The sequence below is a fragment of the Pinus tabuliformis genome, chromosome 2_2 (assembly GCF_031772625.1).
Source record: "Pinus tabuliformis cultivar Carrire ecotype Pingquan chromosome 2_2, CPIR1, whole genome shotgun sequence".
NCBI lineage: Eukaryota > Viridiplantae > Streptophyta > Pinopsida > Pinales > Pinaceae > Pinus > Pinus tabuliformis.
In genome coordinates this window covers 1,270,480,904-1,270,504,039 of record NC_142300.1, presented here as the reverse complement: position 1 = coordinate 1,270,504,039, position 23,136 = coordinate 1,270,480,904, and the positions used below count along the sequence as shown (strand labels likewise).

The following is a 23,136-nucleotide window of genomic DNA, read 5'->3' as shown; positions in this document are numbered from 1 at the left end:
AATCACTATGCACGAGCTGTAAAGGGGTTGAGGCGTGCCAAGAGGCACGTTTTTAAAAAATGTCCCGATGATGTTTTCCGCGTACACATCCGGAACAAACACCATCTCTGCAAGATACCATTGGAAGACTTGTCGCCATATTTTCTTTACATAGATTCTGAAGAGAGCGATAGTTTAAGTGACCAAATCGCTCATGCCAAAGTTTGTTCACTTCATCATTATGAGCAACAAATACCGAGGGAAGATTTGATGATCCAAAGTTGTGAAACTTATACAACCTTGTAGAATCATCAGCAATTCCAGTAGCTAAAATCTGTCTAGGATCTCTTAGGTCCTTAATTACAACATCGTGAGGTGAAAATTCAACGATTTTACCTTCACCTGAATGAGTTATCTGATATACAGATAGAAGGTTGCAGGGTAAGGTTGGAACACATAATACATCATTAAACTGACCATTGTCTAGATGAACAGTTCCAGTCCCTACAACACTAAGAGATCTATCATCACCAACATATATATTTTTGGTGTTACAATCATTTAAAGAAGAAAACATGGCTTTGTTTTTTGCCATGTGATAAGAAGCTCCAGAATCAATGAGCCACTCATGAGAATGAGAAGAAGAAGATACATTTAGTGCATAGCCAGACCGAGATGCTTGACAACCACATGCAGAAAGTGCCATTCCTGAAGATGAAGTTGAAGTTGAAGATTGCTCCAAATGGATGTTATGCTTCTTCATTGCTGCTTCCAAGGCTTCCATCTTCTTAAAGCATTTGGATTCTAAGTGGCCATCTCGATTACAAAAGTTCCAATGTCTATCAGTCTTCTTCCCTTTGTTTTTATTTGTCTTATCATTTTGTTGAAATGATTTTTCATTTTGAGGCTGAAATTGCTTAGGACCCTTGTTTGGTTTAGGACCATTCTTTTTAGGATACAACTTCTTAGGATTCTTTGGATTTGGTTGCTGCTGGGCGGCTAACGCTTTCTTAGAAGAGTTTCCAAGATGAAGAAGACCAAGGTGTAAGAGTTTTTCTTGTTCTCTTATTAAAGAATCACAAAAGGAATCAAAGGAAGGGGACTTGTAGGTTTGTCCTTGAGAAATGAAGGCTTCTCTTGTAGAATGGAAGGTGGAAACAAACACAGAATAGGCTGCTCCCAACTTAGTAAGAGTGGAGTAGATAAGGATACTATCTTCTTTCTTAACCTTAACACCTTCCAAGAGAAGTCTAAGGGTCTTGAATTTGGACAAAAAATCTTCAATGCAAGAAAAATTATTGGGGTCCAATGTAAGCAATTCATTTTCAAGTTGATGGGCTTTAAGTTCATTTTTAATTCCAAAGACTTCAGTAATTTGTTGCAGTGCTTCATCAGGAGTATCAAGTTCTGCAATATGGAATCTAAGATCTGGAGAAATAGACATCCCTATCAACCCACGTGCTTGGTCTTGCCTATTTTCCCATTTAGCTGCATTGTCTTCATCTTTCGGTTTGGTCTCTTGGCCTGTGGCTATTCTGTAAAGACCTTTACTTCTAAGTAAATCCACAATGTAGGACCACCATTGGAAGTAGTTGGTGCTGTCAAGAATAACTTGGCATGGGCTTTCCATTTAAAAAAAAAAAAAAAAAAAAAAACTGAAGCTATAGATGCTGAAACTAAGTGTTTCAATGGAAAGATCTCGAAAAATTAGGCTGTTTAAAAAAAAACGGTTCTGAAAACGGCTTCCGGATGAAGAAGTTATGGCTTTTTGAAGAAAATTTGATGAAGTCGCCGACGAAGTGCGGGAATGTGCAGAAATGAAAAATCTGCCCCCAAAAAATGGAGACTTGAACCCAAGACCTCTACTCTCATAAATTAGCTTTGCACCAAGTGAGCTATACAAAAAGTTTGAGAGAGAGAGAGAGAGAGAGCGGGGGGGTTGATGCTTTGGGTTGCGTGCTTGCTTTGAGAAAGCTCTTTTTCCCTACAAAACAAAAAACACAAAACCCAACACAGACATAAAAAAAAAAAAAAACGAACCTTGTGGCTCGAAGTTAGATTTATCCGGAAACCAAATATTTTCAAAAACAAACCTTACGGCTCGAAGTTAGCTTTAGCCGGAAACTAAGTATTTTTAACAATGTTTCTGATTTTCCGAGATCACACTAAGGCGCAGCGGAAAAGAGCATACACATGAGAAAAATCCTTCCTTTTTGTTTCTGATTTGCCCAGATCGCACAGAGTCGCAGGGCAAAGAGCATACACAGAAATGAAAGGTATAGATCCAGTAATAAAAAAAGTTAAATAAACCGAAAACCGAAATAAACAGAGAGAAAATAATTGTAAACTGCAAATAAACACTGTATACCTCCAGATCTTAAAAATGACGTAGCTAGGGCTACGAGAAACCTTTTCGCGTGAAACGAAAGGGGTTCCTCACTGAAACAGATGCTCCCAACACAACAGAGCAGTCTTCTTGGCCCGAAAGCAGTCAGAAACAGTAGATCTAGGAAATGGTTGTCGGATGTAGTTCTACCGGCTTCAGATTTGGATCACCAACGGACGCGGCCCTCAAATAGATCTGATACCATGTAGGAATTTACAGGGTAAGTTCCTCAAACAGAACACCAAAGGACACCGCTCACAAACAGATCACAGATCAATACACCAGTATTTTGACGTGGTTAAAACCCTCAAAGAGGGAAACAGTCCACGGCCTGAGCCAACGCGGCCACTTCAGGCAATTTATTAATAAAAGAATGAAAATTTACATATGTTTCTCTCATAGACGGATTACCCTACAAATGACCCTCCATGCGCTTTAAATAGAAATCATGGACCAATCGGGTGTTAAGCCACGGATCAAGTGTCGGTAATACCGAGGAGAGAATGAACCGTCGGATCACTACATATCTTGACCGTCGAATTGTAAGTTACAAAATGTACAAGGTAAAGAAACACACTTTACCTAACTCTATACCTAACTCTATACTAGACCAAGTTGTACTTAACTATTTCCTATGTGTCGGAATATCTTAACATCTCCCCTTAAGAACAACTTGGGATAGGATTGAAGGATTTACAAATATGACACAATAGGAGAAGGAAGGAGGCACTAGAGCCTATCCCCCCTTAGTGACAACTTCCTGAACTCCAACCATAAATCGATGTTTAGTGAACTTCGCCTCTGTGAGAGCCTTTGTAAAGATGTCTGCAACTTGATCATCTGTTGAACAATATTGCACTTCAAGAACATGGTCATGAATGAGCTTTCTGATGAAGTGCATGTGCAGTTCAATGTGTTTGTTGCGCTGATGTTGGACTAGATCTTTGCATAGCTGAATGGCACTTTGATTATCACACCAAAGTGTAGTCGGATGCTGCTGCTGAAAGCCAAACTCTGACAGGATCTGATGAAGCCACAAGGCTTCCTTACTAGCTTCTACGGCCCCACGATATTCTGCTTCTGCTGAAGAAAGAGAAATGGCACCTTGTTTCTTGCAAGCCCATGTAATAGGTCCTGAACCAAGAGTGAACACATAACCTGCAGTAGACTTCCGATCATCAGGGTCATTAGCCCAATCGGAATCAGTGAAACCAACCAATAGACGAGATGCTTCGGCACTGTAATGAATCCCAAACTGAACTGTACCTCGAACATAACGAAGTATTCTTTTAGCTGCTTTCCAATGAATTTCACGTGGGTTTTGCATAAACTGAGCAACAAGGCCAACAGCAAAGGAAAGGTCAGGACGAGTATGGGTTAGATACAAAAGGTTTCCTACAAGTTGACGGTATAAGGTAGCATCAACTTCAGGAGAAGTACAAGTGACTGAAAGTTTGACTCCAGATTGAAATGGAGAAGGGGTTGGCTTACAGTCTTCCATGTGAAAATGGCGTAGAATATCACAAGCATACTTGGACTGAGAAAGGGAAATACCTTCATTGGATTACAAGACTTGAAGACCGAGAAAATAATGTAAGTGTCCTAAGTCTGTCATTTCAAACTTCCTTTTAAGGCTAGACTTCACATGGTTTATAAGGTTGGGATCACTACCTGTCAGGATAAGATCATCAACATAAAGAGCAAGAATGATAAGAGACTTTCCCACTTTCTTGGTGTAGACAGTATTGTCAGAATGACACCTAGAGAAGCCAGATTCTAAAAGAAAGTTATCCATTTTGGCATACCAAGCTCGAGGAGCTTGCTTGAGACCATAAAATGATTTCTTAAGCCGACATACAAGGCTGGAGTCTGTTTGTATAAAGCTAATAGGTTGTTCCATATAGATTTCTTCATGCAAGTCCCCATGCAAGAAGGCGGATTTAACATCCATCTGATGGACTTCCCATTAGAAAGAAGCAGCAAGGGAAAGAACATGGCGGATAGAGTTCATTTTGGCAACAGGGGAGAAGGTTTCAGTATAGTCAATGCCTTCAACTTGTGAAAAACCCTTAGCAACAAGACGAGTTTTATGTTTATCAACTTTCCCATCTGGTCCATACTTGGTTCTATAAACCCATTTTCATCTAACAAGTTTTCGTCCCTTTGGTAGAGGAACAAGATCCCATGTATCATTTGCCAATAATGAATGATATTCTTCATTCATAGCTGCTTCCCAATCTGGATGCCCTGAAGCTTCTGCAAAAGTGTCAGGATCATAATTCACTGAAGCTTGAGCCAGTAAAGAAGAGGCTCTCTCGAGCTGAGAACGTGTACGTCACTGATCTGTAGGATCACCGGCAAGATCACCTGCTGCATCCCGAGTAGCACGGACCCATTTTGGAAGCTGAGGAGCTGAAGGAGGATCTTGAGAAGGTGGGGGAGGATTTTCATCCTCGCTTTCATCATCTAAAGAAGAAATATTTTCAAAAGTAGAAAAGATAGGGAGAGGTGGCACATCTGCCGAACTAGGCTCGCAGGCCGATATATTTTCATCAAACTTTACATCTCTTCTAATGATAACATTTTTGGACTTAAGTGGAATAAGTCTATATCCTTTGACATCTTCAGAATATCCAACAAAAATACATTTTTCACTCTTTGGTTCTAAAGCTTTATGTTTCTCATCTGGAATATGGGCCCATGCTTCACTTCCAAAAACACGAAAGTGACTTACATCTAGTTTGATTGAGCTCCATGCTTCTTCTGGAGTGATATTCTTTAAAACCTTAGTAGGAGTGCGATTTATTATGTAATTTGCATAGTTAATTGCTTCTACCCAATAATTAAGACTAAGTCCTTTAGATTGAAGCATACAATTAGCGATTTCCTTTAAGGTGCGATTCTTCCTTTCAGCTACACCATTTTGTTGTGGAGTATATGGAACAGAGTGTTGCATTTGAATTTCATTCTCAGTGCAAAAGTTGATGAATGTGTTTTTAACATATTCTCCGCCATTATCAGATCTTAGCTTAAGAATTTGATGTCCAGATTGTTTTTCAACAAAGGCCTTAAAGGCCAAGAACATGTTAAATACTTCACTCTTGAGTTTTAAGAAGTATACCCAAGTGCGTCTGGAGAAATCATCAATGAAAGTTAAGAAATACTTGTAGCCAGAGAATGAAGCAACTGGAAGTGGACCACATAAATCACTATGCACGAGCTGTAAAGGGGCTAAGGCGTGCCAAGAGGCATGTTTTTCAAAACTGTCCCGATGATGTTTTCCGAGTACACATCCGAAACAAACACCATCTCTGCAAGATACCATGGGAAGACCTGTCACCATATTTTCTTTACATAGATTCTGAAGAGAGCGATAGTTTAAGTGACCAAATCGCTCATGCCAAAGTTTGTTCACTTCATCATTATGAGCAACAAACACTGAGGGAAGATTTGATGACCCAAAGTTGTGAAACTTATACAACCTTGTAGAATCATCAGCAATGCCAGTAGCTAAAATCTGTCTAGGATCTCTTAGGTCCTTAATTACAACATCGTGAGGTGAAAATTCAACGATTTTACCTTCACCTGAATGGGTTATCTGATATACAGATAGAAGGTTGCAGGATAAGGTTGGAACACATAATACATCATTAAACTGACCATTGTCTAGATGAACAGTTCCAGTCCCTACAACACTAAGAGATCTATCATCACCAACATATATATTTTTGGTGTTACAATCATTTAAAGAAGAAAACATGGCTTTGTTTTTGGCCATGTGATAAGAATCTCCAGAATCAATGAGCCACTCATGAGAATGAGAAGAAGAAGATACATTTAGTGCATAGCCAGACCAAGATGCTTGACAACCACATGCACAAAGTGCCATTCCTGAAGATGAAGTTGAATTTGAAGATTTCTCCAAATGGATGTTATGCTTCTTCATTGCTGCTTCCAAAGCTTCCATCTTCTTAAAGCATTTGGATTCTAAGTGGCCATCTCGATTACAAAAGTTGCAATGTCTGTCAGTCTTCTTCCCTTTGTTTTTATTTGTCTTATCATTTTGTTGAAATGATTTTTCATTTTGAGGCTGAAATTGCTTAGCGTTGAGATTGCAACAAGATGATGGAGCTTAGTGAAAAGAGTCGCCTTCACTAAGTGGGCCTGCAAGCAAATTATGGCGCAAGTTCTATTTTTGATCCCAGCAGGGATGATCACAGTGTGGGTGACCACAGTATGAGTGATCACAGTGTGGGTGACGACAGTGTGAGTGATCAAAGTCTATTTTTACACTGGCTGTCAAAAATAGAAAAGTCAAATATTATTGTCTCATAATAATATTTGGACTATAAACTTGATCTTATTCTCTTGGAGCACTTCAGGATGAGCTATGGATGTGGTACATGTAGATCCCACAAGGAAATACGTGGTTACCTATGGATGACTAATATTTGCATGCAGGACTTCAGTTAGAACTCAAGTGAGTTGAGTTTAGTGGACTGGAGGTGCAGTTGATGGAGTTGTGTTCAGTTTAGCTTTGTTAAACTGGTTGTATTTACTCTAACTGGCAAATAGACTAGAGATGAGTTGGGTGAATTAGTTATTAATTAATTCACAAGTTATCAACTCAAAATGAAACTATAGAATACATCAGTTAACTCAGTTGCATGTCAGTGCATGTTCAGTTCAGCAGGGACAGGTGTTAGAGGATCAGATTGCTATCAGTTGTGACTATAGTTGTGCATGATGATTTGCACAATCAGAGGGATTGAGTATGCCAATGAATTGGCCAATACCAAGAATTGTAGCTTGTGCTCACGTCCAATACAGTGTGAGTGATTCTTTGCATACAGTGTGAGTGATTCTTTGCAGGTGAAATACGAGTTTGGTAAACCATTCTCATCAGTTCTTGAGCAGGTATTGAGCTGGAGAGGCAGGCAAGCAGTGGAATAGATTTGGAGATCAGATCTGAGTTGTATTGTGTGTAAGAGGTGGAGCTGGTACTGGATTGCTTGTGATAAGCATTGTACTTTGTAATGTTACATGTTCTCAATCATTAATATACAGATAGTGTGGGGTTTTTAGCGAGATGCTTTCCCCAGGTTACATACTGTGTTAATGTGTGAATGCTCTTGATGTTTTATTGTTATTGATGCTGCTATATTGATGATCAACATAGAAGAGCTTATGTATTGTGTATGTATTCCGCAATAGTACATGATCAGGATAATCTCCATTGAATATGTGTTAAATTATTCAAAATTTATACATGGTATCAGAACTGTTGATCATCAGATCTACTATTCAGGAAGTGTTTACATTCTATTTCTTCAGGCAGGGTCTGTAATCGGGCCAGGTAGCCTCTGGATTCATCCTTCCTTTGGAAGGTGAGATATCTGGTGAATGCCCATACAGTGAATCTCTGTACGATAAATATTGTGTTCTCACGAATCTTAGATCCGAGGCGGTTGAGTTGGTTGCTGGTGGAATTCGAATTTGCAGCAGTGTTTTCTTGGTGACAACGCAGCAATGTCTTTCAACGGATTGCGATTGGAGTATGCTCTTGAGGGAAGCTCAAACTATATTGCATGGAAGGACAGGATGGAGGCAATATTGGATGATAACGGGCTGAAGGAGTTCATAGATACGGATATCCCAAAGCCTACTGATGCTGCTGAGGCGGAAGTTTGGCAAAAGAAGACCGCAAAATGTTGAAGGATTCTGTTGGAGGGCGTGAAGGATCACATTGTGTCCAGCCTCCATGGAAAGGCTACTCCATATTTGATGTGGAAATCATTAACAGAATTATTCCAAAGCAAGAGCGATCAGAGGAAGCTGGCGCTCAAAGATAAACTCAGAAACATCAAATGCGAGAAGGGTGACAGTATTTCCAAGTATCTCACGAAGTTCACTCATTGTCGAGATGAGCTAGGAAGTGTGGGGGTTATTGTCGATGATGAGGACTTGGTGAGCTTGGCTCTCCTTGGTCTTCCGAAGAGTTGGAATTCCTATCAGGACTCTATCAATGGTCGGGAGAAATTGCCAAGATGGGAAAGACTATGGTCAGATCTTGTGCAGGAGGAGATCAGGCGGAGTACCAGGGACGGATCTTCGTCAAAGGGAGCTGATGAAGAGAATTGTGCTTTGGTTTCCAAAGCAAAGAAAGGGAAGAGCAAGAAAGCTTCTCAGTCTGGTGCGAAAGGCAAGAAGCAGGATATGTCCAAGGTGAAGTGTTTTCACTATCACCAGCACGGACACTATGCCACTAATTGTCCGCAGAAGAAGAAGAACAAGCAGACTGCTGGATCTTCAGCAGGAGAGGCTCTAGCCTCACAGTGTGAGCTTGATTTTTCATTGATCGCATGCTTGGTTTCAAGTGTGATGGGATCAGTGTGATTCTTGGACAGTGGTGCGTATTTTCACATGACGGGAGATAGAGATTTGTTCTCTGATCTGGAGGACAAAGATCTTGGAGTGCACATCGAGATGGACGATGATGGTAGATACAGTGCGACCGGTATCGGTACCATTTCCTTTGAGAGGGAGTCTGGTAAACCCTTAGTATTGAAGGAAGTCATGCATGTTCCAGGATTGAAGAAGAATCTTATCTCAGTGGCAATGTTAGAAGACAAGGGGTATGATGTTGTTTTCAACGAGGGAAAGGCTTTCCTGTGCAGCAAGACAACTGGTGAGACTCGGAAGATAGGGTTTCGAGTGAGGAACCTTTATCAATTGCATGTAGATGGATGCGCAGCAATGGCGGGCAAGGCAGAAGGATTGGTGAGCCGGGATGATGGTGAGTTGTGGCATAGGAGATTGGGTCACCTTCACCATGGAGCCTTGAGGATACTGCAGTAGATCACTACAGGGCTTCCTAAAGGCACACTTGTGCAGTCAGATCAGTGCAAGGGGTGTACTTTGGGGAAGTTTGTGAAAGCCACCTTTCACGAGAAGGATAGTCGCGCCACGACGATCCTTGAGAGAATTCACACAGACGTGTGTGGACCTTTCTCAGTTGCTTCGACAGCAAAACACAGGTATTATGTGATTTTTGTTGATGATTTCTCTCGTAAGTGCTGGATCTTCTTCATGCAAAAGAAGAGCGAGACATATTCAAAGTTCTGTGAATTCAAAGCACTGGTAGAGGAGTCGGGGAAGAAGGTGAAGGCTCTTAGGAGCGATAATGGTGGTGAATACATCTCGGACGAGTTCAAGGATTTCTGCAAGGCAGAAGGGATTCAAAGAGAGCTCATAGCTCCCCATAACCCACAGCAGAACGGGGTAGCTGAGCGGAAGAACAGAACGATTGTGGGTGCTGCACGGGCAATGTTGCATGATCAGGGCCTACCCCTTCACTTGTGGGCGGAAGCATGCAATACAACAGTTTATGTGCAGAACCGTTGTCCTCATAGGATACTTGGCATGAGTACACCCGAGGAAGCTTATTCTGGTAAGAAGCCTGATCTTTCTCATTTGAGGATTTTTGGTGCTAACGTTTACATGCATGTGACGAAAGATGCCAAGAAGAAGTTGGAACCGACCGCAGAGGTTGGGATATTTGTGGGGTACACTGATACGCCCCACAACTATCGTGTGTATTTTCCAGACAGTGGTAAAACTGTCGTGCGACGGGATATAAAATTTCAGGAGGAGAAAGCCATGAAGTGTTCTCTTAAAAGGGAGCTACACTTGCATGCAGATGAGGAGCTATTAGTTCCTAAGGATGAGCTTCAGGACGTGGATCAGCCACAGGACGAGGTTCATGGAGTGGAAGAGACCACTCATGCAGCACCAACCATCAGAGGGCGACAGCGCTTGACAGAAGCTGAGCGACTAGCTCAAGATGCAGAGAAAGTTGTAGGACCACCTACAGCCCAACATAGGCAGAGACAGTCACCTGATCGGTACACTGGATACATGGCTCTTATGAGCAAGTGTGTTGTGACTGAGCCATCCTCTTTCGAGGAAGCTGTGGAGGATCCCGCATGGGTAGACGCCATGGTGGAAGAGTATGATTCTATTGTCAGAAACAGTGCATGGGAGATTGTTCCTAGACCAGAAGGGAAATCAGTGGTGGGTTCGAGATGGATCTACAAAGTTAAGCAGGCAGCTGACGGGAGTGTGGAGAAGTACAAGGCAAGATTTGTTGCCCGAGGCTTTTCACAGATAGAGGGGATCGATTATGAGGAGACCTTTGCACCTGTCGCAAGGTATTCTTCCATACGGACGATTCTTGCTCTCTCAGCGCAGATGGGATGGCACATTCATCAGATGGATGTGAAGACTGCGTTCCTCAACAGAGTCATTGAGGAGGAGGTGTACATTGAGCAACCCGAAGGCTTTGAGGTCTTCAGCAGCGAGTCACATGTGTGCAGGCTCAAGAAAGCGCTGTATGGGTTGAAGCAAGCACCACGTGCTTGGTACACACGGATAGACAGCTATTTCACAGGACTTGGATTCTCCAAGAGCGAGGCGGATCCTAACCTATACCAGATTGTGGTGGAGGGTAAGTTGCTTATCATTGTATCGTATGTTGATGATTTGATTCTAACGGGTGATGCGCTGTTGATACTGTCATGCAAGAAGGATCTTGCTACAGAGTTTGAGATGAATGATTTGGGCCTCCTTCACTATTTCCTAGGATTGGAAATATGGCAGCGCAGTGGTGGACTGTTTGTTTCTCAGGGCAAGTATGCTCGGGAGATACTGGAGAAGTTCAACATGCATGGCTGCAAGCCTGTTGATACTCCTCTTCCTGGAGGTTGGAAGAAGGAGGATGCCACTTCGGGAGAAGAAGTGGATGCCACTGTTTATCGACAGTTGATGGGGTTGGTGGGGTCGCTGATGTATTTGGTCAATACACGACCTGATATATGCTATGCAGTTAACCAGCTTTCACAAGCTATGGTTAAGCCTACCAAGCTCTTTTGAAAGGCGGGCAAGCATGTATTGCGCTACTTGAGAGGCACATCGGGATATGGTTTATGGTATAGACAGGAGGATGAGGTGAAGCTATGTGGCTTCACGGATGCAGATTGGGCAGGGAGCCCAACAGACAGAAAGAGCACATCAGGAGGGGTCTTCAGTATTGGATCGACAGCAGTTTCTTGGTACAGAAGGGAGCAGAGATCCGTGGCACTCAGTTCAGCGAAGGCCGAGTATATGGCAGCAAGTTTGGCTGCATGCGAGGCTATATGGATAAGGAAGATCCTGGTTGGTTTGTTCGGTTGTCATTTGGATCCTACTGTGATTTACTGTGATAACCAGAGTTACATTAAACTCTCGGCTAATCCTGTATTTCATGATAGATCTAAGCATATTGACATCAGGTACCATCATATCAGAGATTGTGTGCAGCGGAGGATCATGTTGCTTTCATACATTCCAACGAAGGATCAGGACGCTGATATTCTGACGAAGGCTCTCACCAGGAGCAAATACGAGTACCACCGAGGCAGGATAGGGGTTGTTGATAATCCATATCTTGTCGAGAGGGAGTGTTGAGATTGCAACAAGATGATGGAGCTTAGTGAAAATAGTCGCCTTCACTAAGTGGGCCCGCAAGCAAATTATGGCGCAAGTTCTATTTTTGATCCTAGCAGGGATGATCACAGTGTGGGTGACCACAGTATGAGTGATCACAGTGTGGGTGACCACAGTGTGAGTGATCACAGTGTGAGTGATCAAAGTCTATTTTTACACTAGCTGTCAAAAATAGAAAAGTCAAATATTATTGTCTCATAATAATATTTGGACTATAAACTTGATCTTATTCTCTTAGAGCACTTCAGGATGAGCTACGGATGTGGTACATGCAAATCCCAAAAGGAAATACGTGATTACCTATGGGATGACTAATATTTGCATGCAGGACTTCAGTTAGAACTCAAGTGAGTCGAGTTTAGTGGACTGGAGGTGCAGTTGATGGAGTTGTGTTCAGTTTAGCTTTGTTAAACTGGTTGTATTTAGTCTAACTGGAAAATAGACTAGAGATGAGTTGGGTGAATTAGTTATTAATTAATTCACAAGTTATTAACTCATAATGCAACTATAGAATACATCAGTTAACTCAGTTGCATGTCAGTGCATGTTCAGTTCAGCAGGGACAGGTGTTAGAGGATCAGATTGCTAGCAGTTGTGACTATAGCTGTGCATGATGATTTGCACAATCAGAGGGATTGAGTATGCCAATGAATTGGCCAATACCAAGAATTGTAGCTTGTGCTCACGTCCAACACAGTGTGAGTGATTCTTTGCAGGTGAAATACGAGTTTGGTAAACCATTCTCATCAGTTCTTGAGCAGGTATTGAGCTAGAGAGGCAAGCAAGCAGTGGAATAGATTTGGAGATCAGATCTGAGCTGTATTGTGTGTAACAGGCGAAGCTGGTACTGGATTGCTTGTGATAAGCATTGTACTTTGTAATGTTACATGTTCTCAATCATTAATATACAGAGAGTGTGGGGTTTTTAGCGAGATGCTTTCCCCGGGTTACATACTGTGTTAATGTGTGAATTCTCTTGATGTTTTATTGTTATTGATGCTGCTATATTGATGATCAACGTAGAGGAGCTTATGTATTGTGTATGTATTCCGCAATAGTACATGATCAGGATAATCTCCATTGAATATGTGTTAAATTATTCAAAATTTCTACACTTAGGACCCTTGTTTGATTTAGGACCATTCTTTTTAGGATACAACTTCTTAGGATTCTTTGGATTTGGTTACTGCTGGGCGGTTAATGCTTTCTTAGAAGAGTTTCCAAGATGAAGAAGACCAAGGTGTAAGAGTTTTTTTTGTTCTCTTATTAAAGAATCACAAAAGGAATCAAAGGAAGGGGACTTGTAGGTTTGTCCTTGAGAAATGAAGGCTTCTCTTGTAGAATGGAAGGTGGAAACAAACACAGAATAGGCTGGTCCCAACTTAGTAAGAATGGAATAGATAAGGCTACTATCTTCTTTCTTAACCTTAACACCTTCCAAGAGAAGTCTAAGGGTCTTGAACTTGGACAAAAAATCTTCAATGCAAGAAAAATTATTGGGGTCCAATGTAAGCAATTCATTTTCAAGTTGATGGGCTTTAAGTTCATTTTTAATTCCAAAGACTTTAGTAATTTGTTGCAGTGCTTCATCAAGAGTATCAAGTTCTGCAATATGGAATTTAAGATCTGGAGAAATAGACATCCCTATCAACCCACGTGTTTGGTCTTCCCTATTTTCCCATTTAGCTGCCTTATCTTCATCTTTCGGTTTGGTCTCTTGGCCTGTGGCTATTCTGTAAAGACCTTTACTTCTAAGTAAATCCACAATATAGGACCACCATTGGAAATAGTTAATGCTATCAAGAATGGCTTGGCATGGAATTTCCATTTTTAACAGAAACTGAAGCTGTAGATGCTGAAACTAAGTGTACCAATGGAAAGACCTCGAAAAATTAGGCCGTTTCAAAAAAAACGATTCTGAAAACGGCTTCCGGATGAAGAAGTTATAGCTTTTTGAAAAAAATTGATGAAGTCGCCGACGAAGTGTAGGAATGTGCGGAAATGAAAAAATCCGCCCTCAAAAAATGGAGACTTGAACCCAAGACCTCTACTCTCATAAATTAGCTTTGGACCAAGTGAGCTATACAAAAAGTTTGAGAGAGGGAGAGAGAGGGGGGGGGTTGATGCTTTGAGTTGCGTGTTTGCTTTGAGAAGGCTCTTTTTCCCTACAAAATAAAAAACACAAAACCCAACACAGACATACAAAAAAAACACGAACCTTGCGGCTCGAAGTTAGCTTTAGCCGAAAAACTAAATATTTTCAAAAATGAACCTTGCGGCTCAAAGTTAGTTTTAGCCGGAAACTAAATATTTTCCTCAATGTTTCTGATTTTCCGAGATCACACTAAGGCGCAGCGGAAAAGAGCATACACATGAGAAAAATCCTTCCTTTCTGTTTCTGATTTACCCAGATCACACAGAGTCACAGGGCAAAGAGCATATGCAGAAATGAAAAGTATAGATCCGGTAATAAAAAAAGCTAAATAAACCGAAACCGAAATAAACAGAGAGAAAATAACTGTAAACTGCAAATAAACACTCTATACCTCCAGATCTTAAAAATGACGCAGCTAGGGCTATCGGAAACCTTTTCGCGTGAAACGAAAGGGGTTCCTCACTGGAACAGATGCTCCCAACACAACAGAGCAGTCCGCTCGGCCCGAAAGCAGTCAGAAACAGTAGATCTAGGAAACGACAGTCGGATGCAGTTCTACCGGCTTCAGATTTGGATCACCAACGGACGCGGCCCTCAAATAGCTCTGATACCATGTAGGAATTTACAGGGTAAGTTCTTCAGGCAGAACACCAAAGGACACCACTCACAAACAGATCACAGATCAATACACCAGTATTTTGACGTGGTTAAAACCCTCAAAGAGGGAAACAGTCCACGGCCTGAGCCAACGCGACCACTTCAGACAATTTATTAATAAAAGAATGAAAATTTACATATGCTTCTCTTATAGACGGATTACCTTACAAATGACCCTCCATGCGCTTTAAATAGAAATCATGGACCAATCGGGTGTTAAGCCACGGATCAAGAGTCGGTAATACCGAGAAGAGAATGAACCGTCGGATTGTAAGTTACAAAATGTACAATGTAAAGAAACACACTTTACCTAACTCTATACTAGACCAAGTTGTACTTAACTATTTCCTATGTGTCGGAATATCCTAACAGTGAACAAACTCTCTCTCATGAGTCTACAACCGTCGTCTTCTTACTCAATTTCTTTGAGCTCTGTTTTGATGATGTCGAGTCCTTTCCTAATTGTATCAAAGTCTTTCCCATAATTTTCTTTACTTGCAGTGTTACATCATCCTTCCACAGAATACTCCTTGTAGCATGTACCTTCTTATTGTAAACCTTCTGCTTCCAACATTCAGCTACACAATGGTTGTTACTTCCACAAAAAGTACATGGATAAGTCTTTTTAACAATCTTCATAATAAAATTTTGATTAAAAGACTCACCTTCTGAATCACTACTAGAATGACTCGTCTGCTTACCTTTACGATCCTGTAGCTTTTTCAGCATTTTCTCAAGATGTAATGACCAACACCAATCTGCTATGTGACCCTTCTTTCCACAATAGTCACATGTTGATTGGTCAAATCCCAATCCTTCGTATTGGGGTCTTTCCTGAACTGATATTGGCTGGAGTCTGCCTTGGCCATGCTTGTCAAGGCCTTTACCTTGCTGATATCCCATTTTGTTCATCAACTTCATACCAATTCCTTTGGTATGTTTCTCGAAAGCTCCAATCTCATGATCACTTGAAGCCTCTTCCTTCTCTGTTTTTGAATCAATTTCCTGAGATGCTGGTACATAAGGAAGTTCCTCAGAAGGTGAGGAAAAAGTACCAATCGCTTCTTCCACTGACTGTGCTTTTGGAGAAGCAGATGGATATGAGCTTTCTTCATCTAACTGATGAAGTGGATATACTTCATTGTCTCCAATAATGGATGGACTTTTATCTGAGAGACTTCCCCTCTTTCGTTTTCCCTGCATGGCTTTGATCCTCGCTTGCAATCTTTGTTTTTCTTCCTGCAACGCTTTCACCATGCACTGGAATGCAACATTCTCCTACTGATATTGCTGATTGGATTCTTCCAATTCTTGCATTCAACATTGCTTCATGCTTCTACCCATCCTTGCAATCTGGTCAGAACCTGTTTTGATATCAAAAATGATCTTAAAATAGATGATGGAGTGGCAATGTTTCCCTTCAGGAAATGTCCTCCTACAGAGAACTCTCACCCTTGAACTGACTCAATTCTATAAAGAGGTGATTACGCCATTACAAAGAGGACTAGGCAACAAAAGTCCTTGTACTCAACTCGAGATCAAAAAGCAATATGTCGGCTCCAAAAAATCTCTTTACATCAATTTCACCATTCTAGACTGTGCACTCAGGCATCAATGGCTACTATCAAAAGATAGGCCTCGATCTCAGCTTCCAAATGCAACTTACTCTCAAAAAGGCCCATTATTGGCCAAGTTATGCGTCCAAAGGCATATTACAGGCACTAATAAAAGAGATTCGAACTGCTCTCTGTTCAACTACCCTGGCTTCGGCACAGAGGAAAAACCTTTTAGAGATCCACGGGCAGGTCCCGAGGTCAAACCCGCGGACCTCCTAGGATTTCAATTGGAAACTATGGCAAATTGTTATAATGTATTACAAATATATGAAATATTTGTTTTAACAAAATACAAACATAGAATATAGTTGAAACCATAGTTCGACGGACATTGGAACTGGTGCATGTGGATAGACTATGGATCGGTGGACATATGATATCCCTCCACGCGGATATACATTCGACCATATATAACCTATAGTTTTAAAACCCCAACGGTGATATCACATTGCAACCCGTGGCATTTAATATGGCAAATGTTATAACCAAAGTTTTAACTTTGGCATTGAACTCTGCGCCATATCCGTAGGTCGGTAACATGTTGGCATATGGTATATACCATTGGACCGGCGTTTCAACATTGGACTTTGTAATATATTCACTCCCACGCCAAATATGAAATACTTTGAAATATGGTTTTATAACCAATGACCGGTGGGTCCCTATGGCATTTAAACATTAGAACTGGAATATATTATAGTTGCACATTGTAACAAAGTCTGAACTGGCGGTGATATACATGTTGACTGCAAGTCGATTGGAATTCTCGTGCCAACTTTGGTTTAGTCGTTGGAACAACTCCACGCTAAGTCTAGCACCTATTTATCAATTCAGGGCCGCCCGAATTGGCAGGCTCCGCCAACCCTTCCCTCAATTACCATACCATAAACTTTAAATAAACAACTATGCCAATGTTAATAAAACATTACGGTGGTGTATTGGTAACATTTTGTAATACGATGTTGGAGATCGTGGGTTCAAGCCTAACCTTGGAGTTTGAACTGTTGCAGAGTTTGACCTTGACCTACCGCGTGTCTTGTTGTTTTACAACCATGTGTCTTGCTAAGAGACTGTCACTTGGCCTGCTTTGGCCCTTTTTTTTGCTAAGAGACTGTCACTTGGCCTGCTTTGGCCCTTTTTTTTTTTTTTGCCTATTGGAGAAAACTTCAAAACGCTTTTTCTCCCTCATACGGAGGCCATTTTGCAAACCAAATATACCATTAGAATCAACGCAACAAGCTCTTTGACTTGGCACTAGTCTTGTGAGCATATGAGACTATTGACTTTGACTAGTTGAATTTGACTTTTTGCTTAGCTTGACCTGATCTTTGACTTTGCATAACTTCTTCATACGAAGTTAGATTTCAGTTGTTCAAGTTGCGTTAAATTCAGAACGACGATATCTATGCAATGAGCCTGGGTTCAACTGCATCCGAGAATTGTAAAATTTGGAGCATTTGGAAGTTTTGTTGCTATCCATGACCATCTGAGTCTCAAAACATTACATAGCCAATATGACTCAACTTAATCAAGATCCATTTAGATCACCAAACTAAGAATCTCAACCATAAACTACTTTGCACAACAGAAATATAAAGTAATAAATCACACATGCACAAATATACATAGTTTTTAACAAAATTGTACAATATGTACAACCCCAATCTTTGTTATATTAAACCAAATCTGAATAATACAACAGTCTATGGTATGCAAGATACAATGACAAACTTCGTTGCAACTTCTATGTCGTATCTTGTCCTGCCAATCCTTCGCTTTCGTACTACTCACTAGCTTCCCTTTAATCCTTCAAAGGACAACACATCAAGACTCTAGGAGGGCTTCCACCTAACACTGTTGCATGTCACTTCCACTGCATGTACACGAGCTCATCAATCTGCTCTCTAGGTTGGCCAATTCCCGAGTTCCAATCTGCCTTCCAGTAGCCTCTTTCTTCCATCAAAGAGCTACTCATAAGGTTGCAAACTTCACCCAATCTTCAGCTATCTTCGTCACTTCAAGACTATTAGTGTAGGGCTACTTTGGACATCCACATGCTACCCTCCATCATTCCAAAGATACCCAATACTACACTTTCGGTTCTTCTCCTAGGATGGACTCTTCACCACCACAGAAAGTTCTCCACATGGCACCAACAGGCTACAAAAACTCTGATCCAAATTGGTCACTTCTTTGACCCGACACACATTAACCTTGGCTCTAAGTTTGTTGTCCCACGTTGCCCTTGACTATGCCTGGTTAGGGCTTATTTAGCAAGCTGCAACAGCCCTTAACTGACCCCTAAACAACCCTGAAACTACCGCAATAAACTGCGGCCTTGGCTAGGAGGGACACTCCTCCTCCATGCTAAGGGTAAGGGCTAAAACCAGCCCTCAAAACAACCCACACAATCCTTTGTTGTTGTGGTATGGCCTGCGGCCTACCACACAACACTCTTGTTGCAATACAGCACCCCTCAAACACTGCTCCAGCCTATCCGCAAGCCTCCAAACAGACTTATGAAGAGGCTCTTCAACTCGGCCTAGCCCAACGTATATCACAACTCCCTTCCAACACTTTCAGAGCTTTGTTTACCCTTAAGATAGTTCTGAAATCCACGCTGGAATTGCCTTTCTTTGCTACGACCTAACTCAGAAGTTATCCTCCTCAACGAGCTCCTTTATGATGTATTATGTGTTGCACAATGGATAAGTAAATGCTCCTTCTTCACCCTCTATTTGTACACAAATGAGGGGCTCCACAAATTTAAGAAGAGACATGTCTTTTGGACAATTTTACTTCAAGCCTACATGACTTGAATACCAAATAATTATTTGTCAACTTCAAAAATTCATTTCTCCACTTCTACAACTCAGAATTTGACGATTCTCGAAGCATTGGATTCTCCTTTCTGCCCTCTACCATCTCATGCCATCATATGTAGAAATGTACTCCCGAAAATTCCCAAAACATGATTTGGTGCAAAACCCCATACTTGGGTTCCAAGCCCACAAGTGACCCTTGTGGCTCTTTGCCCTCCAAACCACTAACGCTAGGGCTTGGAGTACCTCCCAAACTACTCAAATCAACACTTGCATCATTTCCATTCCTAACAAAAGAGAGGAAAACAACTTCACCTTACAACTGGGTTTTCTCTCAAAAGGGTTTCCTGGAGCATATCTTGGTGTTCATTATGGTTTTTGAGCAATTGTATTGACCTATTCTGTATTTTTCATATATTATCTACAGCATGCATAAACAACAGAACAATACTAACAAATCTGGAAATTTAGGAGGAATTAACCCTTCATGGTATAGATTTTGATTTATTTACACATATCTATTGTGATGAACTAATGAGTGGAATATCCACAGCAATTTACAAATCAAATGAAGGAAGAAAAAAGTTGTTAAATGACAAATTTGGTTTGCCAATATGCCTTTGAAGGATTTGGAATCCCTTCAAAACTGGAATTTACCCTTCACCTCCATAATGATAGATAGTGAGAACCTTTTCCTTTCTGCCGAAAACGAAAAAATGAAAGGATAAATTGTGTTTTATGAAGGCCTACGTGTTTTTTCCATGCACATGTGTCGAACACATCAGGACACCTCTAGGGCATATGTCCAACACATCTTTGGCACATCATGATTTAGGACATGTACCAAACATGTATCAGAGACATGTCCTAGCGTGTCACATGTCCAACATGCAGATACAAACACAGGTCCTTTCTAGGGTGTGTCCTGTTTGCTAGAGTGAATGTCTCATGAATATAATGCAACATGCTGATAAATCTGGGTTGAATAACTGCAAAATATGGAATTGCCGTTTGTTGTGATTTAGCTAGTTGAAGTCACTGGTCCAAGCTTTTTAGTAGTTCATGCAGCATCGGATTGTAATGCAATGAATCTCCAACACTAGCCACCACCGCAATGCCAATGATATTTATCATCTGGTTTAATCATAACTGCTAATTCCCACCAGAGCACGGTTCATCCAGGTGAAAAGAGCTCTTGCCTGGCAATTTTGGAGATCAATGTGCTAGCAGGATGGCAGTTATCAAAAACACACTGACCTAAGACCTCGGAGAGGGCATAGAATGGTAGTCTAAACAAAACAGCCAACCCTTTCCCCATTGTCCCCAATAAAATGTGCCTTTTCCTAATCCAAATCATGCAATACAAACTTTGTATCAGGTACGTAACCTGCAACCTTCATCTGTCTAGTCAACCAGTCCAACATTTCATGGATTTCCTCTGTTTGGGGATGTAACACATCTCCCGAAAGGAATGCATGTACGTTGTTTTTTATCTCAATCCAACTACAGCCTGCACTCTTTCTTAATCCTCTGTCTTTCATCATTTTTCTCACCTTCACTACACCATCCCACTTGCCCACTGCAGCATGAATGTTTGATAATAGTATATAACTACCAATGTTTTCAGGTTCTAACTCGAAAAGATGTTCTGCAGCCAATTCTGCAAGCTGTGTATTGTGATGGATTCTACAGGCACCAAGCAAAGCCCCCCAGACACGGACATCAGGCATTAATGACATCTTTGTGACGATCTCATATGCCTCATCTAAGCATCCGGCCCGACCAAGAAGGTCAACCATGCAAGCATAGTGTTCCACCATGGGTTCAATATGATAATGTTGACTCATGCAATGAAAATATCGCCAGCCATCATCCACTTGGCCTGTATGGCTGCATGCAGACAGAACACCAACGAAGGTGATATGATCTGGTTTCACACATTCCTTTTGCATTCGGTTGAAGAGTCTTAGGGCATGTTCACTCTGACCATGCATGGCATACCCGGCAATCATTGCATTCCATGATACGAGAACAGGTGGAGACATTTTGTCAAATACATTACATGCATTTTCTATACTCCCACATTTGGCATACATGTCCAGAAGGGCACTCCCTGCGAAATCATCCGACTCAAATCCACTTCTGATCATATGGCCATGGATCTCTTTACCCTTTTGCAAAGTCGCTAAGGTGGCGCATACAGGAAGAAGACTTGCCATTGTGACTGAATTGGGTTTTGTTCCTGAAATTAACATTTGACGAAAACATTTCAAAGCCTCATCACAGTGCTCATTTTGGGCATAACCTGCAATCATAGAATTCCATGAGACCACATCTGGAGTTATTCCCACCAACTGCATCTGATGAAACACCTTTAAGGCCTCATCGCCGTATCCATTTTGTGCATAACCTGTAATCACCGCATTCCACGTGATCACATCTGGCTCTATTCCTTCCAACTGCATTTGACGAAAAAAATCCCAGGCCTCCGCAGGCTGCCCATTTTGGCCATATCCTGCAATCATAGCATTCCATGATACTACATTTCTTTTGGGCATTTGCTCAAACACATGATCTGCATCCTCCATGCTTCTACATTTTATATACATATCAACAATAGCAGTTCCCACAATTACATCTGAATCATAGCCAACTTTAATAATATAACAATGGATCTCCCTAATTTGTTGTAGACCCCCAGAGCTAGCGCATGCAGGAAGAACTACTATAACCGTAACTGAACTAGGCATCATCCCTTCTCTTTGCATTTGACAAAAGTGTTTCAGGGCATCTTCAGTCAGCCCATTTTGCGCATAACAGGCAATCATTGCATTCCATGCGACTAGACTTCTTTGGGGCATTTTGTCAAACACTCGGCGCGCAAACTCAATTCTTTGGCATTTAGCATACATATCTACAAGGGCACCTGCCACAAACGAGTTTAATTCAAGCCCACTAGTAATTATAAGGGCATGAATATCCTTGGCCTGCTGCAAAGCTTTTATGCCTGCACAGGCTTTGAGTATGCTTGGCAAAACGAACGGGTTTGACTGAAAACCTGCGCTATGCATTTGGTTAAATAATCTAAGGGCTTCCTCATAATACCCTTGTTTGGTATATCCTGTTATCATAGCAGTCCACGAAAACATATTTCGTTCATGCATTCCATCAAACACTTGTCGTGCATCTTCCAGGGTTCCACAATTTGCATACATGAAAATAAGCTTTGTTTGATAAAATGCATTCTGTTCAATCCCGCTTTTAACCATGTATCCATGGAACACCTTCCCATGTGAATCCCAATTGAATATCGCTGTAAATTCTTTCGTGAATAAATTGGGTTTGCTAGGAGTCTGATAATTCTTGAAACCACCAAACGAAATTTCAAACTTGATATTTGCGTCGGGAATTTTCTTTAAAAGCCAAAGTTTTGAAATATGTGATGGCAGAACCACTCGCCTGAGATCGATTGGTGACACAGCTCTGGCTGTTGAGATTGAAATCGCCCTTGCAATTAGCATAACTCAAAAGGACGATTTTGTTTTCAAACATATATATATATCAATGAACATGATTCAAATGGTCCATTTCTTTTTTAATGTATTTATATAAAAAATAGTTTATACATATATATTCATTGATTCAAATGGCTCAATTTCTTTTAATCTATTTATATCAAAAATAGTTTATACATATATATAGCAACTCTGTATAGTTAGCGTTCCCTGTTGCTTTAGTTATTGAAACTTGAAAAGTATGAACCAATTTCCACATTTAAACAAGGGTTACAGAGTAAAGTAACTCAATTGGTGACTACTTGTTCTATGTAAACCATGAGATTCAAAGCCATGTAGACCAAACCAACAAAGAAAATAAACATTCTTAATTCATAAAATTCATATATATCATTATTTAAGTACATCAATTAAGCAAACAAGTTTCGGATTCCTTATATTGGAAATTTGCTTTGAATTAATA

The 23,136-nt window shown here is 41.0% G+C and overlaps 1 protein-coding gene across 1 annotated transcript; it reads right to left on the bottom strand.

The window, feature by feature from the left end:
* Window positions 1-19,635: 19,635 nt before the first annotated feature.
* Window positions 19,636-22,721, bottom strand: LOC149198115 (pentatricopeptide repeat-containing protein At1g11290, chloroplastic-like). Its single transcript, XM_089406098.1, has one exon. The coding sequence runs from the start codon at window positions 22,677-22,679 to the stop codon at window positions 20,502-20,504; it is 2,178 nt and encodes a 725-aa protein (XP_089262224.1). The 5' UTR covers window positions 22,680-22,721; the 3' UTR covers window positions 19,636-20,501.
* Window positions 22,722-23,136: the final 415 nt, after the last annotated feature.

Excerpts from the sequence above, each read along its gene's own strand:
- LOC149198115 (XM_089406098.1), bottom strand. The coding sequence starts at position 22,679 with ATGCTAATTGCAAGGGCGATTTCAATCTCAACAGCCAGAGCTGTGTCA.